Source organism: Melanerpes formicivorus, unplaced genomic scaffold (assembly GCF_026170545.1).
Source record: "Melanerpes formicivorus ecotype bairdi unplaced genomic scaffold, bMelFor1.0.p_v2 SCAF_34, whole genome shotgun sequence".
Classification (NCBI taxonomy): Eukaryota; Metazoa; Chordata; class Aves; order Piciformes; family Picidae; genus Melanerpes; species Melanerpes formicivorus.
Genome location: NW_027142386.1, coordinates 3240998 through 3257945, shown reverse-complemented (window position 1 = coordinate 3257945; position 16948 = coordinate 3240998). Strand labels below are relative to the sequence as shown.

The following is a 16948-nucleotide window of genomic DNA, read 5'->3' as shown; positions in this document are numbered from 1 at the left end:
ATCCTCCTCGGAGCACCATCGCCATCTGCAGGGACCTGGGGCCGCGCTTACGGGGGCGGGGGTGGGGCGACGGAGGATTAAGGGAGGAAAAAGAGCAGCCCCGAGCCTGGCTAAAGCCGTTTCACCTTTAATTGTAAGCAAAAATAAACCCAACGGAAATCGAATCAAAGACAACCAAATCAACTCCATCGCTCTCGAGGCGGTTTCTCCGGCGCCAGCAACTCCAAAACAAACAAACAGAAGGAATCGAGACCGAAAAGGAGAGAGAGAGAGAGAGAGAGAGAGAGAGAAAGTGAAATCACTTCGGAATTCAGTCCCCCGAAACCGACCCTTATTTATAGCTATTTATAGATGTGGTGGCCTTCGGTGGGTTGCTTTGTTTTGGTGTGTGTCTGGTCAGTAGCAGTGAAAGGCAAGAATGAGCCCCAGTGATTCCCACCCCTCCCCCAATCCCCCTGACACCCCACCCCCCACCCCCTTCCCCGACCCCAATAAATTACATTCTTTACATCCCGACAAGGTTGAGCGGCTGGAAAGTGGCTGGAAGGTGGCTGGGAGAGGTGGCTGGAGGGTGGTTGGAAAGTGGTTGGAAGGTGGCTGGAAGGTGGCTGGGAAAAGTGGCTGGAAGGTGGTTGGAAAGTGTCTGGAATGTGGTTGGAAAGTGTCTGGAAGGTGGCTGGAAAGTGGCTGCAAGGTGGCTGGAAAGTGGCTGCAAGGTGGCTGGGAGAAGTGGCTGGAAGGTGGTTGGAAAGTGGCTGGAAAGTGGCTGGGAAGAGGCTGGAAGGTGGCTGGAAAGTGGCTGGGAAGTGGCTGGAAGGTCACTGGGGGAAGTGGCTGGAAGGTGGCTGGGAAGTGGCTGGGAAGAGGCTGGAAGGTGGCTGGAAAGTGGCTGGGAAGTGGCTGGGAAGAGGCTGGAAGGTGGCTGGAAAGTGGTTGGAAAGTGTTTGGAAGGTGACTGGAAAGTGTCTGGGAAGTGTCTGGGAAGTGTCTGGAATCAGAACTCAAGGAGCCTGGGGAAGGAGAGGAGTAGATTTTGGGGAGAGGGAGGGAAAAGGGGGAAGTGGTAGTGGTGTGCAGAGGGGGGGTCCTGCCCAAAAACCTGTGCCCCGAAGAAGGGTTGAGAGTGAGAAAGGGAAAGGTGCTGCCCGCTGCTGAGCCCTGCCCTGCATGGCTGTGGGGGTGCCAGGCAGTCCTCACCCAGCCCCCTGGCAGCTGTGGTGCCCACTGAGCTGGGCTCTGCTCCTTTTTTTGGGGGGGGGAATGGGACACAACATCCCTCTCCCCCCCCCCCCCCCATTCAGCCAGTTCATTGCCCCCCGGTGCCCAGTTCATCACCCAGTTCCTTGCCCCAGTGCCCAGTTTGTTGCCCCAGTTCCTCACCCCTGTACCCAGCTGCCCCTCCTGCCCCCCCCTTCCCACCTCCCCAACTCTGGATGCATCAGCAGCCCTAGGATCCGCCCCCCCCACCTCGGGACCCCCACCCTATGCTCCTCCCCAGCATCCCAGCCCTGCCCTCTGCCAGCCTGGTGCCAGGCAGGTGTTGGCAGTGGTGTCCTTGGGGTCCTTGCTGTTGGCACAGCAGGGGGGGGGGGGAGCTCTGTGTGTGTGTTAAAAGGGGGGGGGGGGGCTGCTGGCCTGGTTATGCTGGGGGCACACCAGCCTGGCAGTGAGGTACTCCCTCCCCAGGCTCTTCCCACATCGTGGGGTGAAGGTGTGAGGGCACAGAGAGGCAGCCCGGGGGGGGGCTGGGTGTCAGAAGGGCACCAGAGGCTGCTGCCCCCCCCCAGGGAGGAGGGAAATCTCTCCACTGCCAACTGAAAGAAGCTTCCCCCCCCCCCCCCCCCCCAACCAGCACGGCTGAGGTGTGGGGAGAGCAGGGGAGGGGGCACACAGCACAGACCTCCCCCCCAACATCTCCCCTCTGAGCTGAACCGTGCCCACTGCGGGGCAGGATTTGCCCCCAGCCCCATCGCTGGGTGGGGGAAGGGCAGCTTTGAGGCCCCCCCCCCCTCACCCTCCCCCCCCTCGCCCCGAGCCCTTTGCCTACAAGAGGAGCGAGGGGAGGAGCAGAGCTGGGGGGAGGGAGGGGAGGAGGGAACGGGCTTTGGGAGAGGGGAAAAAAAAGGCAGGGGGGAGGGAGGGGTCTAGACGGCGTGCCAGGGGCTGAGCCGGGGGCTGAGGAGGAGGAGTCAGAAGAGGAAGGCTTTCTTCTTCAGCTCGTTGCGCTTCCAGAGGGCCAACTTGCTGAACTCCTCGGGGGGCATCTCGAAGACGCGCAGGAAATCCTCGGGGGAGAGGTGCCTCTGGCGGAGGGGGGAGGGGGAGGCAAAGAGGAAGGTGAGGAGGTGCTGGCTGCCTGTAGTCTCCTCTCCGCCCCCCTCCCCCTCCCCATTTCTGCCTCCCCCACCCCCAGTCCCAGGCTCCCGGTGCCGCTTCTACCTCCAGTCTGGTCCTGTCCACACCGGGAGGGAGCTTCACACGGCCGCGGTTGGTCACCATCAGCATCTCGTAGGGGTAGATCTGCAAGGGGGTGGGGGGTGCTGTAAGACCCTCTCCCCAGCGCCTCCACAGCCCCATCCGAGCTTCCCCCCAGCCCTGGGCAAGCTCTTCCCCCATCCAAGCTCTCCCCTCCAGCCCCATCCAAGCTCCTTCCCCCCAGCCCCATCCATGCTCTCCCCTCCAGCCCCATCCAAGCTCCTTCCCCCCAGCCCCATCCAAGCTCCTTCCCCTCAGCCCCATCCAAGCTCTCCCCCCAGCCCCATCCAAGCTCTCCCCCCAGCCCCATCCAAGCTCTCCCCTCAGCCCCATCCAAGCTCCTTCCCCCCAGCCCCATCCAAGCTCTCCCCCCCAGCCCCATCCAAGCTCTCCCCCCCAGCCCCACCAAAGCTCTACCCCCAGCCCCATCCAAGCTCTTCCCCCAGCCCCATCCAAGCTCTCCCCCCCAGCCCCATCCAAGCTCTCCCCCCCAGCCCCACCAAAGCTCTACCCCCAGCCCCATCCAAGCTCCTTCCCCCCCAGCCCCATCCAAGCTCCTTCTCCCCAGCCCCATCCAAGCTCTCCCCCCAGCCTCATCCAAGCTCTCCCCTCAGCCCCATCCAAGCTCTCCCCTCAGCCCCATCCAAGCTCTCCCCCCCCAGCCCCATCCAAGCTCCTTCTCCCCAGCCCCATCCAAGCTCTCCCCTCAGCCCCATCCAAGCTCTCCCCTCCAGCCCCATCCAAGCTCTCCCCCCAGCCCCATCCAAGCTCTCCCCCCAGCCCCATCCAAGCTCTCCCCTCAGCCCCAACCAAGCTCCTTCTCCCCAGCCCCACCCACGCCCCTCCCCAGCCCCACCCACACCCCTCCCCAGCCCCACCCACGCCCCTCCCCAGCCCCACCCACACCCCTCCCCAGCCCCACCCACCTTCTGCTCCAGCATACTGGGCAGGGAGTTGCCTCTGTCCATGCGCCCACGCTGACCATTCTGGGGGGGCAAAGCCTGATGTCAGTGTGACCCCCACCCTCCCCCTCTCCCCTGCCTCTCCTCCCCAAACTGTGGCCAAGGGGATGGACTCCAGGCCCCCTTCACCCCCACCCTCCCCACCTCCAGTTCCCCCATCCAGGGCCCCATCACAGAGGTGGTCCCAAGTGCCTGTGCCCCCCAGCCCCGGTCCCAGCATACATCACCCTCCTGGTGGCTCTCCACACCAGCAGCCAGCTCTGCACTCACCTGCAGGCCTGGAAGACAGAGAGGAGCTCTGGGGACCCCCCCTGCTGTGTTCCCCCCAACATCCTCCCCTGGGTTTCCACCCTCTGTTGAGCCCCAGCTATGTTCCATCCCTAAGGACATCCCCATCCCGTCCCTGGGGGCATTGTCCCCTCTCCTGAGCCATCCCCACATCCCCTGGGGGGTCCCTGCAGGCATCCCCCCCATTGCTGGGGTCATCCCCTGGGACATCTGAGCATCCCCCAGCCCTGGGCTCATCCCCACATCCCCCAGGGCATCCCCTGGGACATCTGAGCATCCCCCAGCCCTGGGGTCATCCCCACATCCACCAGGGCATCCCCTGAGACACTGAGGGTGGTGAGAGCCTGGCACAGGTTGCCCAGGGAGGTGGTGGAAGCCTCCTGCCTGGAGGTGTTTGCAGCCAGGCTGGATGTGGCTGTGAGCAACCTGCTGTGGTGTGAGGTGTCCCTGGCCATGGCAGGGGGTTGGAACTGGCTGAGCCTTGGGGTCCCTTCCAGCCCTGACACTTCTGTGATTCTGTGACCTGAGCATCTCCCACCCCTGGGGACCTCCTCACATCCCCCAGGACATCCTCAGGACATCCTTGTCTGCCCTGGGCCATCCCTGCATCTCCAATCCCTGTAACCCCTGAGACATCTCTGCAGCCCCCATCCCTGGGGACCTCCCCCCAGGGGCATCCCTGCACCCCCTGGGACGTCCCCCAGCCCCTTAGCACCCCCCCCAGCCAGGGTCCCCCAGCCCAGGGTCATGCCCAAGCCCCGGGGGTTGGTGCCCACCTGGGCTGCTCTTCTCACTGCCTGCAGAGTTGAACTCTGCTGACTGCAGCTGCAAGGGGACAAAGGGACAGAGTCAGAGTGGTGCCACCCCCAGGGCCCAGCCCAGGCCCAGCCCTGGCAGCTGCCTGCCCACTCACCCGGGTGAGGGTGCTTCTGCCAGAGGCTGGCAGCGAGGAGCTCTTGTAGCTGCTGGAGTGCAGGGCTGCAAGAGAGCAGGAGATGGTCAGAGGTGCAGGCAGGGAGCTGGCAGGGGGGCAGGCAGGGCTGTGGGAGCTGGCAGGGGCAGGCAGGGGGCAGGCAGGGCTGTGGGAGCTGGCAGGGGCAGGCAGGGGGCAGGCAGGGCTGTGGGAGCTGGAAGGGGCAGGCAGGGGCCAGCAGGGGCAGGCAGGGGCAGGCAGGGGCAGGCAGGGGCAGGCAACCCACGCACAGGAGTGGAAGGGGGTCCGGTCGGGCAGGGAGCGAGTTTTCCTGTGGATGGGGGCAGGCAGGGCTGTGGGAGCTGGCAGGGGCAGGCAGGGGCCGTCAGGGGGGCAGGCAGGGGCCGGCAGGGGCAGGCAGGGGCAGGCAGGGGCCAGCAGGGGCAGGCAGGGGGCAGGCAGGGGGAGGCAGGGCTGTGGGAGCTGGAAGGGGCCGGCAGGGGCAGGCAGGGGCCAGCAGGGGCAGGCAGGGGCAGGCAGGGGGCAGCAGGGGCAGGCAGGGGCCGGCAGGGGGGCAGGCAGGGGCAGGCAGGGGGGGCAGGCAGGGGCCAGCAGGGGCAGGCAGGGGCCGGCAGGGGGCAGGCTGCCCACGCACAGGAGTGGAAGGGGGTCCGGTCGGGCAGGGAGCGAGTTTTCCTGCGGATGGGAAGGGATTTCTCCATCTCCTCCTTCAGGATCAGCTTCCCCAGGTTGGAGGTGACCTGGGGGGGAAGGGACACGGGTTGGGTGGCAGCAGGACCCCGAGCCCTGGCAGGCTGCTTGCCCCCTCCCCCGCTCTGCCTCCCTTCTCCCCCCTCCCCCCCTTCCACCTTGCTCAGCTCCTGCCTCTGCAGCTCCCGCAGGTTCTTCATCTCCTCCGTCAGATCCTCCTCCTCCTCCTCGCCTCGCTTGGAGGCCATCCGCCGCCTCCACTCCGTCTCTGCGGGGGGAAAGGGGGAGGTTACCTCCCTCCCGGCCATCCGAGGCGAGGCGGGGGGGGGGGAGCGGGGAGAGGACCCCCGCTCCGGGCGCAGCGCAGCCCCCCACCTACCCACGACAGCCAGGGAGGGGGGGCAGGGCCAGTAGTCGGTCTCGATCTTGGCAGGCTGGTTGGGGTCCGGGGGCTGAGCCGCGGGGAACTTGGAGGATTCGATGATCAGATCCTCGATGAGATGCTTCCCGTGGTGGGCGGCGGGGTGGGGGTGGTCTGCAGGGCACACGGAAGAGCTGAGGCAGCACCCTTGGGGGCCGTGGAACAGACCCCCCCGGAGCCCGCGATACCTCTGCCCCCCCCACGCACCTTCCTCCCCACCTCACGCACCCTCCTCCTCCCTTCACGCACCCTCCTCCCCCCCCACGCACCTTCCCTCCCCCCCCCGCACCTTCCTCCCCCCTTCACGCACCTTCCTCCCCACCTCATTCACCCTCCTCCCCCCCCCCACACCTTCCTCCCCCCCCCCCCGCACCCTCCTCCCCCTCTCCCCCCCCCCACCTTTCTGCCTGTAGATCGGAGGCTTCTTGTAGATGTTGAGCTCGGTGGTGTCGGTCTCTGGAAGGATAAAGCAGGGAGTCGGGGGCTGGGAGCAGGGGCTGGGGAGCTGGGGGCTGCGGGAAGGGTTTGAGCTGGGGTTGGGGGGGGGGTCAGGGGGCCGGGGGGGGTCCGTACCGGGGCGGTGGAAGTGCTGCACGCTGCTGCGGGTGGAGCTGCTGCCCTGGCGGGAGGGGGCCTGGGGGGCGCCGCTGGGGGTCCTGCTCTCCAGCCACTCCCGGATCACCTGGGGGGAGGGGAGTGGGGCTGGTGAGAAGGGAGCCCCTGGGGGCTTGGCATCAACCCTTCATCTTCCTCCTCTTCTCCATCATCATCATCACCATCATCATCACCACCACCACCACCACCACCATCATCACCATCATCATAACCATCACCATCATCACCTCCATCACCATCATCACCACTACTATCACCATCACAACCATCATCACCACCACCACCATCCTCATCACCATCACTGTCACCACCATCATCATCATCATCACCATCCTCACCACCATCCCCACCATCCCATCACCACCATCCCATCACCACCACCACCACCCTCACCACCATCCCCACCACCATCCCCATCCCTGCAGCCCCCTCCCCTTCATCCCAGAGCTGGGGCCGTGCCCTGTGGCTGCTCACCTCTGGAGATGGAGGAGGAGAGATGGATTTGGGGGACAGGGACCTCTGTAGAAGGCAAGAAGGGATTTCAGCCAGCAGCCCCACACCTACCCTCTGCCCTTCCTCCCTCTAGAGGGGGGTTGGCTGCCCCCCACTGAGCCCTGAAACACCCCTGGGGGGGCAGGGGGCGACCCCCTGGCGGTGATCCTCACCTCCCTGCTGCGGGGCAGCTCCACGTGCTCCATGAGGGAGTAGGTGAAGTGGGGCTCATAGATCATCAGGTCAGGCCTCTCGATGTCCAGGATGGCTTTGTCCTTGGGGATGGCAGCCAGGTCCTTGTAGCCCAGAACCTCGTTGTCCATTTTGGCCTGGAAAGAAGCAGAAACAGCTTCAGCTTGGGGTGAAGAGCAAGGGCCTGGGGCAGAGGAGGGCTGGCATCCTCCATGGTCCCACTGGGGTGGTGGAGAAGGGCTGGGAATCACCTCCTGCCCCCAGGGATGGAGAAATGCATCCTCCATGGTCCCATTAGGGTGGTGGAGAAGGGTTGGGAAGGCATTTGCTGAGTCCAGGGTTGGAGGAATGCATCCTCCATGGTCCCATTGGGGTGATGGAGGAGGTCTGGGAAGGCATTTCCTGACCCCAGGGATGCCTCCATTGCCCCACTGGGGTGATGGAGAAGGTCTGGGAAGGTATATCCTGAGCCCAGGGGTAGAGGAATGCATCCTCCATGGCCCCAGTGGGGTGAGGGAGGTTTGGGAAGGTTTATCCTGAGCCCAGGGATGCCTCCATGGCCCCACTGGGGTGAGGGAGGTTTGGGAAGGCACTTGCTGAGCCCAGGGATGCCTCCATGGCCCCACTGGGGTGAGGGAGGTTTGGGAAGGCACTTGCTGAGCCCAGGGATGCCTCCATGGCCCCACTGGGGTGATGGAGAAGGTCTGGAAGGCACTTGCTGAGCCCAGGGGCGGAGGGATGCGGTGGGCAGATGTCAGCCACCTCTTACCACGATGCTGGAGGGCGATCCCGGGACGCTGGAGCCGCGGGAGGAGCAGACGCTCCCAGGGGAGGTCAGTGGTTGCTGGAAGGAGGAGAGGAGACCTCAGCAAACCTCCTCCTCGGCACAAGCAGCCCAGGAAGGGCCTCGGGGTCCGTGGGCAGGATCCCAAAGGCCACGAGAGGGGAGGGGGTCCCGGGGACACCCCTGTCGCCCCATGGACCTCGGCGGGGCACAGAAACCTCCTCGGGGCTGGGCTATGTCTGGCTGGGCGCCGGGGTCTCCTTAGCTGCAGCGCTGTGGTTCAGGGCAGGGGACACCCGGGAGCTGGCAGCGGCTTGGCCGGGACACGATGCCACTAGGTGGTGCTGCCAGGCTGGACTGGGGGAGGAGGAGGAGGAGGAAGGCAGGACCCTGCTAGCGGCATCCCAGGGTGACTCTGCCGAAGTCCTTGGCCACCAACTCCTCCGTGCCTTGCCTAGGTGCAGGGCTCCCCACTTCCCTATGCCGCCCGGCACCCTGCCAACCCCCAGCACCCTGTCCTGTGCCCCAGCACCCTACCCTGTGCCCCCAGGACCATTTTAACCCCCAGCACCCTGTCCTATGCCCCCAGGACCATTTTAACCCCCAGCACCTTGTCCTGTGCCCCCAGGACCATTTTAACCCCCAGCACCATGTCCTGTGCCCCCAGGACCATTTTAACCCCCAGCACCATGTCCTGTGCCCCCAGCACCCTGTCCTGTCTCCCCAGCACCTTACCCTGTGCCCCCAGGACCATTTTAACCCCCAGCACCCTGTCCTGTGCCCCCAGCAGTGTGCCTATGCCCAGAGCAATGTGCCAACTCCCAGCACCCCTACTCCATGCCCCCAGCAATATGCCAACCCCCAGCCCCCTGCTTATGCCCCCCAGCAGTGAACCCCCAGCACTCTACCCCATACCCCCAGCAGTGTGCCAACCCCCATCCCCCTGCCATGCCACCCTCTTACCTTCTGCAGCCTTTCCATTCAGCTGTGGGCTGGAGAGGTTGTGTCAGTCACAGGGTCCTGCATGGGGGGGGGACACGACAGGGGGTGTCAGGGCACTGCCAGGGTGGGCACAGACCACCCCAAGGGCACTGGTACCCAGCTCCATCGCCCTCCTGCCATGGGGCTGAGCCCAGCAGCCCTCCTGGGCACCATACCCCAAGGTGGCACAAGGCTGGCACAAGGTGGCAAGCAGGACAGGCTTGCCAGGGGGTGTCACCATCCCTGAGATGCCCAAAGAGCTCTGGGTGCGCCCTGGGCCAGGGGGAGGAGGTGTTGGGTACATGCCAGACCCCACCCCCAGCTCACCACTGCCTCTGTGGCTCCACATCCCTCTGGGTGCTGATGCCAGGCTGGGGCTCTGGGGCTGCTCCTGCAACAGAGGCAGAGAGGTGATGCTGGCTCACAAGGGTGCCAAGAGGGTGGCCATAGAGTCATGGACTTGTTTGGCTTGGAAAAGGCCTCCAAGGTCATACAGTCCAACCAGGAACCCAGCACCACCATGGCCACCAAACTCTGGCCCCAGGTTCCTGAACCCCTCCAGGGTCCAACCAGCACCACCATGGCCACCAAACCCTGGACACAGGTTCCTGAACCTCTCCAGGGTCCAACCAGCACCACCATGGCCACCAAACCCTGGCCCCAGGTGCCATGGCCCCAGGTTTCCTGAACCCCTCCAGGGTCCAACCATCAGCTCAGCACCACCATGGCCACCAAACCCTGGACACAGGCTCCTGAACCCCTCCAGGGTCCAACCATCAGCTCAGCACCACCATGGCCACCAAACCCTGGACACAGGTCCCTGAACCCCTCCAGGAACCAACCAGGAACCCAGCACCACCATGGCCACCAAACCCTGGTCCCAGGTTCCTGAACCCCTCCAGGGTCCAACCAGGAACCCAGCACCACCATGGCCACCAAACTGGCCCCAGGTTCCTGAACCCCTCCAGGGTCCAACCAGCACCACCATGGCCACCAAACCCTGGACACAGGTTCCTGAACCTCTCCAGGGTCCAACCAGCACCACCATGGCCACCAAACCCTGGTCCCAGGTTCCTGAACCCCTCCAGGGTCCAACCAGGAACCCAGCACCACCATGGCCACCAAACCCTGGCCCCAGGTGCCATGGCCCCAGGTTTCCTGAACCCCTCCAGGGTCCAACCATCAGCTCAGCACCACCATGGCCACCAAACCCTGGACACAGGCTCCTGAACCCCTCCAGGGTCCAACCATCAGCTCAGCACCACCATGGCCACCAAACCCTGGACACAGGTCCCTGAACCCCTCCAGGAACCAACCAGGAACCCAGCACCACCATGGCCACCAAACCCTGGTCCCAGGTTCCTGAACCCCTCCAGGGTCCAACCAGCACCACCATGGCCACCAAACTGGCCCCAGGTTCCTGAACCCCTCCAGGGTCCAACCAGCACCACCATGGCCACCAAACCCTGGACACAGGTTCCTGAACCTCTCCAGGGTCCAACCAGCACCACCATGGCCACCAAACCCTGGTCCCAGGTTCCTGAACCCCTCCAGGGTCCAACCAGGAACCCAGCACCACCATGGCCACCAAACCCTGGCCCCAGGTGCCATGGCCCCAGGTTTCCTGAACCCCTCCAGGGTCCAACCATCAGCTCAGCACCACCATGGCCACCAAACCCTGGACACAGGCTCCTGAACCCCTCCAGGGTCCAACCATCAGCTCAGCACCACCATGGCCACCAAACCCTGGACACAGGTCCCTGAACCCCTCCAGGGTCCAACCAGGAACCCAGCACCACCATGGCCACCAAACTGGCCCCAGGTTCCTGAACCCCTCCAGGGTCCAACCAGCACCACCATGGCCACCAAACTGGCCCCAGGTTCCTGAACCCCTCCAGGGTCCAACCAGCACCACCATGGCCACCAAACCCTGGACACAGGTTCCTGAACCTCTCCAGGGTCCAACCAGCACCACCATGGCCACCAAACCCTGGTCCCAGGTTCCTGAACCCCTCCAGGGTCCAACCAGGAACCCAGCACCACCATGGCCACCAAACCCTGGCCCCAGGTGCCATGGCCCCAGGTTTCCTGAACCCCTCCAGGGTCCAACCATCAGCTCAGCACCGCCATGGCCACCAAACCCTGGCCACAGATTCCCAAAGTCCTCCAGGGTCCAACCATCAGCTCAGCACCACCATGGCCACCAAACCCTGGCCCCAGGTTTCCTGAACCCCTCCAGGGACCAGCCAGCAGCCCAGCACCACCATGGCCACCAAACCCTGTCCCCAGGTGCCACAGCCAGAGGTTTCCTGAGCCCCTCCAGGGATGCTGACCCCACCACCTCCCTCATCACCTCCTCACCACCTCCCTGGTGGACCTCCAGCCTCGTCCTCCTGCTGTGCCTGCTTGCCTGCTGGCTGCTGACGAGGGCTGGCAAGCAGAGCAGAGGTAATGAAGCTCTTTGTCCCCCTGCCAGCCAGTGAGTGGCCTCGAGAAGGCTCCAGCAGCAGCGGGACAGGGAGTGCTGTGCTCAGCCACCACCCCTGCCCTGCATCCTGCAACCCCAACCTTCCCCCCCCGCCAGGCCTGAGCCCTCCTCTCTGAGCTTTCAAACCCACACAAAGGGGAAAATTCCCTATTCTCCTCCCAGCTTCTCCTTTCAGAGCTGGGGGGGGAGGACTGGGGGGGGGGGCATTGGGAAAACCTCATCCAGCCCAGGCAACCCCAACAAGAGCAGCCTGGAGCCCCCCAAAGCCTTGATGGTTCCACCCCAAACACCCTGGGCAGAGGTGTGGGGAGATGCCACCATGCCTGGAGCCCTCCAAAGCCTTCATGGTTCCACCCCAAACACCCTGGGCAGAGGTGTGGGGAGATGCCACCATGCCTGGAACCCTCCAAAGCCTTGATGGTTCCACCCCAAACACCCTGGACAGAGGTGTGGGGAGATGCCACCATGCCTGGAGCCCCCCCAGCCCCTGCTGACCACCCCAGCCCCATGGCTCCCAGCACGGGTGGGATGGAGAGATGGAGAATCATTCAGGTTGGAAAAGACCTGGAAGATCCTGGGGTCCAACCATGAAGCCTTCTACCAAGCCCACCCCTAAGCCACGTTCCTCAGCACCACATCTACACAGCTTTAGAGCACCTCCAGGGATGGGGACTCCACCACCTCCCTGGGAAGGTGAAGAAGAAGATGATGAGGGAAGAGCTTGGAGCATCCTCCAGCTGCCAGCAGCCAGCCTGGCATCAGGTACCAGCCTTGGCAGGCTCTGACGAGGGTCAAGCCAGGACAAGGAGGATCTGCCAAGCACTTGAACTGCTCCATGAAGGCCTCACCCCCTCCTCTGAGACCACCCTGCCACAAACAACTCCCAGTTGGAGCACTGGGAAGCTTGACCCCCTCCCACCCTCAGCTAGCAGCTCCCAGTGCTGCCAGGGGCTGGCTGCTGGTGGGGTGGGCACCACCCAGCCTGGTACAAGGCAGCATTGTCCGGGCAAGCCTCTGCCACCCTTGCCCCCATGAGCTCACAGTTTCCAGGGGCAGAGCCAGGGGGGCACTGGGGGGTGGTGGGAGGGCGCTGGGGGGCGGTGGGAGGGCACTGGGGGGTGGTGGGAGGGCACTGAGGACAGGGTGGTGTTGGCAGCGAGGGAGATGGATGAGATGGCAAATGGAAGAGGAGAGAGGAAGGGAAGGAAGGTGGTGGGAGGGTGGGGGTGGGTGGACAGGGATGCTGGTGGGGAAGGGAAAACAAGCTGGAAGCAGGGAGCGCAGAGAGAGATGCCAGGATGGAGCCGAAGGGTCGGCAAAGAGGGCGTCGGGGCTGCGTAAGCAGCTCAAACCTGCTCTGTCTGTCTGTCTGTCTGGGTGTCGTCCCTCCCCCCCAAAGCTGGGGGACGCAGGGACATCTTATCTGCTGCAGGCAGGGAGCCACCGCCCCGCCGGCAGCCTCGCTGCCCATGGCAACCTCCAATCTCCCCTGCAAGCCCTGGCTGGCAGGTGCCCAGCACCATCCCTTGCTCCCAGAGATAAGGGCAGCACGGGAGCGTGTTTGGGATTTGCCTGCTCGGGAGGCTGATGGGAAGTGAGGTGAGGTGAAGGGAGGGGGAGGGGGTGGGGTTACTATCACCGCCATCCCCCTCCCGAAGTGATGCTGAGGGTACCCCTGGCAGGAGCGGGGCGAGAGAGGCGCTGGGGAGGGAGGGAGGGATGGAGGAAGGGCGGCGGGAGGGACGGACGGACGGACAAGCCGTGCGCTGGTAGGGGCTCAGAGGGGTGCTGGGCACCCCCCGCCCTGCGTGGCACATCCCTGGGCAGGGAGGGGGAGCCCGTGGGGGGAGCCGGAGCGGCTGCTGCCGCGGGAAGAGGCCAGTTCCCTCCTCCCCACCCCGAGGAAATCCGGATCGGAGCTTCCACAGCCGCCAAAGCCATCAGCGGCGGGGCGCGGGGGGCCAGGCTGTACGGAACCCCCTGTACCCGGGGCGGGGGGGAGCAGGCAGGGACCCCTCGAACCTGCCTTTTCCCTCCTCCTCCTCCTCCTCACTGCCGGCTCTATGCCCTTGCCATAGCGCTGGGCATGGGCATCCTGCCGCTGCCACAGCTGTCCCCGGCTCCCTGCCAGCACCGAAGCTGGGGGCAGTGGGGGTGGGGGGACACACAGGCTGGGGTCACAAGTTCCCCGAACAGACGGTTCCCGCCAGCCCTGGGAACGGCGTCCGGTGCTTCCCGGTCCAGCCCTGCCCTCCCCTTCCTCCTCCTCCTCCTCCTCCTCCTCCTCCCAACCCCAAACAAACAGCACGGGCGAGGCCAGCAGCATCCTCCCCATCCCTCCCTCCCTTCCCACCGGGGAAAAACCGAGGCAGGGCCACCCGTGGGGGCCCCACCGGCAACTCGATCGCAGCGGGGAGCACGTGGGGCCCCCACCCGCGTCTCACCGGTGTCCGGTTCCTCCTTTGTCCTCTTTCTTGTCCTTGCCATCCCCACCAGGGCATCGCCCGGCAGCAGGCATCGACCCTTTGGCTATCGACAGCCCCATTGCTTCCGGGCCGCCGCACCCTGCCCGGCACAGGGGACACCTCGGTGGCCTTAAAAGCCACCAGCTGCCAGCACCTGGGATTTTTCCATCCCTTGGGGTGCAAGGTGCACTCTTCCAGTGTCCCTCCCCGTGGGCATAAGGCAGCTCTGTGCCTCGGTTTCCCTGGGTGGGGAAGGGGGGAGAGAGGAGTCATCCACCCACCCCATCCAGGAGGTGGAGATGGGGGTGGGGATGAAGCTAAGGAGGGAGATGAGGGTGGGGACAGAAGTGGAGTTGGGGATGAATGGGGATGGAGGTAAGGATGGAGATGAGGGTGGGGATGAAGCTAAGGAGGGAGATAAGGATGGGGACAGAGGTGGAGTTGGGGATGAATGGGGATGGAGGTAAGGATGGAGATGAGGGTGGGGATGAGATGAGGATGGAGATAGGGATGACACAGGCACGAGGATGGAGATAGGAATGGAGATGGGGATGAAAGTAAGGATGGAGGCAGAGATGGGAATGGTGTTGGGATGAAGATGGAGGTGCAGAGGACATTGCCACCTCTCTGCCTCCCACCTGAGGGCTTTTGGGCCAACCCAGCTGCTCCCCTGGCCACCAGCCGTACCAGGAATCTCCAAGCCCCTCAGTGAGTTCAGAGGAGGGATGTGCTGGCCCTCACCCTACAGCTTCATGGTGGGGGTGCCCACGTCTGCCCCCCCCGCCCTGATGGCCACGCTGCAGCCCTCTCTGGGCAGCAGCTCACGTGGCACCTAAGCTGGGATCAGAGTGGGATTAGCCTGCTCATCCTGCACGCGGAGGGGCCGGGAGGGACCTGCTGAGGGGGGGGTGTGGGGAGGCCACGACCCTCCAGGGCTCCCAGCACAGCTTGGGTGATGATATCCCCCACCCCAAGCCTCCAAGGGGACCCCCAGCCCCCAGCGCCGGGCTGCACCCCAGGGGCTGCTCTGCGTAATGCACCCTGGGCTGGCAGGTCCCTGGGCACCCTGGTGCCAGGTGTTGGGGCCAGCAGGGTGAGGCACCCACCTGGCAGGGCACTGGGACAGTGGGATACGGGCAGGGGCTCGCTGAGGTGGCAGCTGGTGGCCCAGGTCTACCTGGGAGAGGCTGGGTTTAGCCCTGCCTGCCCACCAGCCCTGCATGCCCACAGGCAGGACCTGACCCCTCCCCACCACGGAGCTGACCCCTCCCCACCACGGAGCTGACCCCTCCCCACCACGGAGCTGACCCCATCCGTAGAATCCGAGAATCAGAGCACTGTCAGGGTTGGGAGGGACCTCCAGGCTCAGCCAATTCCAAACCCCCTGCCGCGGGCAAGGGACACCTCGGGACACCACGGTCAAGGGCTAGGGAGGAGCAGGTTTTGCACCCCAAATACCTCCCCTCCCCCCCCAGCCCAGCTAGGTCCATGATGCCCCATGGCAGTGGGGCTGGAAGGGCCCAAGAGAAACTTCTGGGACGGGATTGGAGTTGGGGGAGGGCTCCAAAATCCCCTGCCCATGGCAGGACCCTGACTGCCACAACTCCACCAGGCTGCATCAAACTCTGCCACAGCCTGGGCCAGGGGGGGCAGTGGGATGGATGTGCCCCCCCCCCCCCCCCCCGACCAGCAACAACGCTGAGACCCCCCAAAGTCACTCCACAAGTGGGGCTGGGACTGGCTGAGCTGCTCAGGTCACCCCCACACCATGGGGGTACATTGAGGGCAGTGTCCCCAGGGCAGGAGGACAGCCCCTGCTGGGGGGGGCTAGGGAGGGGGTGAATTGGAGTGCTTGGGAGTATCGTGCTGCCATGGAGGGGACACGAGTGGGGGTCCCGGGGGGGCGTACAGCCTCCTCCCCCCCACCCCCAGCGACAGAGCCTCCATGTCCCTGCCTCGGGTCACCGCCCTGCAGGCCCCCCCCCCCCCAACGCCCCCACCGAGGGCAGCCAGTGGGGAGGGGACATTGCCACAGCCCCCGCTGAAGACCTGGCGGGGGGGAAGGACGACGACACGCGAGCTGTCCCCAACTGCCACCAACCCCCTCGCCAAAGGAGCAGGGGACTCCGCAGAGCCGGGGAAGAGAGCGGGGGGGGGAGCAGCAGCACCGCAGGAGGGAGCGGGGGGGAAACAAGCAGCGAGCGATATGGCGACCACCGCGAAGTGACCCCCTCCCTCCCCCCTAGAAAAACGGCGTGCCCCCCCCGCCCTGTGCCACCACCACCAGGCAGAGGACGACACTCACCTAGAGATGGGGACGCCTCATCCCTCCTCCAGCCGCGGGGAAGCTGGTGGGTGGAGGAGGAGGAGGAGGAGGAGGATGGTGAGGAGAAGAATGACGCCGATGACCCCCTTGGCCTCCTCCGCTGGGGGGTTTGGATCGGGGTGGGTTTTTTGGGGTGGTGGCGGGGGGGGGGGGGGGGGGGGAGGGAGTGGGCTACCAAAAGCCCACGCTGGTCGCCGGGTCGCCCAAAGCTTTGGCTTTGGAAGCCGGAGCAGCGCAGCGCCGCCGGCAGCTGGGAGCCAGGGTGAAGCAGAGCGCCGGGCGCGGGCGGGCAGCGCAGGGCGGCCAGGAGCGGCAGGCGGCAGGCAGCAGGGGCAGGCAGCTCCGCTCCTATCTCCCGAGCCCAGCAGCCGCTCCGCGCCGCTCCGATAACCCCAGCCCGCACCTCGGGGGGTGGATGGATGGAAGGATGGGGGAAGAAGAGGGTTAGGGTTGGGTGGGTTACGTGGTGGGGGGGTGTGGGGGGTGTGGGGGGGTTGCAACTCTCTCTCCCTCCTCTCTCTGCCTCTCCGCTTGCTGGCTCAGGCTCTTTCCCAACAAGAGGAGAATTAAGCGGCATCATGACGAAGCAAATTCGCTTCCCCGCCGCCGCCGCTCCACGCTCGCTTCACCTCCCCCCCCCCCCATACACCCCCCATACACCCCCCGCCACACACACACCTCGACACCCACCCCCCAACCCCAACCAGCTCCTACCCGGCACAAAGAGGGAGCAAAACACCAATAAAAGCAGTTTGTTCCACTGCCAGGAATAGCCTGGAGAGGGCTTTGGAATGGGGGTGGGGGGGGTGGGGGTGGGGGGGTAGGGGAGTGGGGG

The 16948-nt window shown here is 65.2% G+C and overlaps 2 protein-coding genes across 10 annotated transcripts; both read right to left on the bottom strand.

The window, feature by feature from the left end:
* Positions 1-111: 111 nt before the first annotated feature.
* On the bottom strand, positions 112-1406 carry LOC137450216 (uncharacterized). 2 transcript variants are annotated; one of them, XM_068156521.1, is made up of 2 exons: positions 695-1406; positions 112-661 (listed from the first exon to the last, which is right to left on the bottom strand). In XM_068156521.1, the coding sequence occupies exons 1-2, from the start codon at positions 1330-1332 to the stop codon at positions 397-399; spliced, it is 903 nt and encodes a 300-aa protein (XP_068012622.1). In that variant the 5' UTR covers positions 1333-1406; the 3' UTR covers positions 112-396. The 2 variants fall into 2 exon arrangements, with proteins under 2 accessions (XP_068012622.1, XP_068012621.1); XM_068156520.1 differs by having other exon boundaries at positions 112-751; positions 785-1406.
* Positions 112-16587, bottom strand: DMTN (dematin actin binding protein). 8 transcript variants are annotated; one of them, XM_068156497.1, is made up of 17 exons: positions 16093-16581; positions 9162-9225; positions 8817-8873; positions 8053-8210; positions 7839-7913; positions 7051-7206; positions 6860-6904; positions 6344-6452; positions 6170-6226; positions 5729-5884; positions 5508-5617; positions 5294-5399; positions 4639-4703; positions 4502-4550; positions 3402-3461; positions 2440-2520; positions 112-2303 (listed from the first exon to the last, which is right to left on the bottom strand). In XM_068156497.1, the coding sequence occupies exons 6-17, from the start codon at positions 7198-7200 to the stop codon at positions 2044-2046; spliced, it is 1248 nt and encodes a 415-aa protein (XP_068012598.1). In that variant the 5' UTR covers positions 7201-7206; positions 7839-7913; positions 8053-8210; positions 8817-8873; positions 9162-9225; positions 16093-16581; the 3' UTR covers positions 112-2043. The 8 variants fall into 8 exon arrangements, with proteins under 8 accessions (XP_068012598.1, XP_068012591.1, XP_068012593.1 ...); XM_068156496.1 differs by lacking the exon at positions 8053-8210 and adding an exon at positions 3660-3715 and having other exon boundaries at positions 2103-2303; positions 16093-16584; XM_068156490.1 differs by lacking the exon at positions 8053-8210 and having other exon boundaries at positions 16093-16582.
* Positions 16588-16948: the final 361 nt, after the last annotated feature.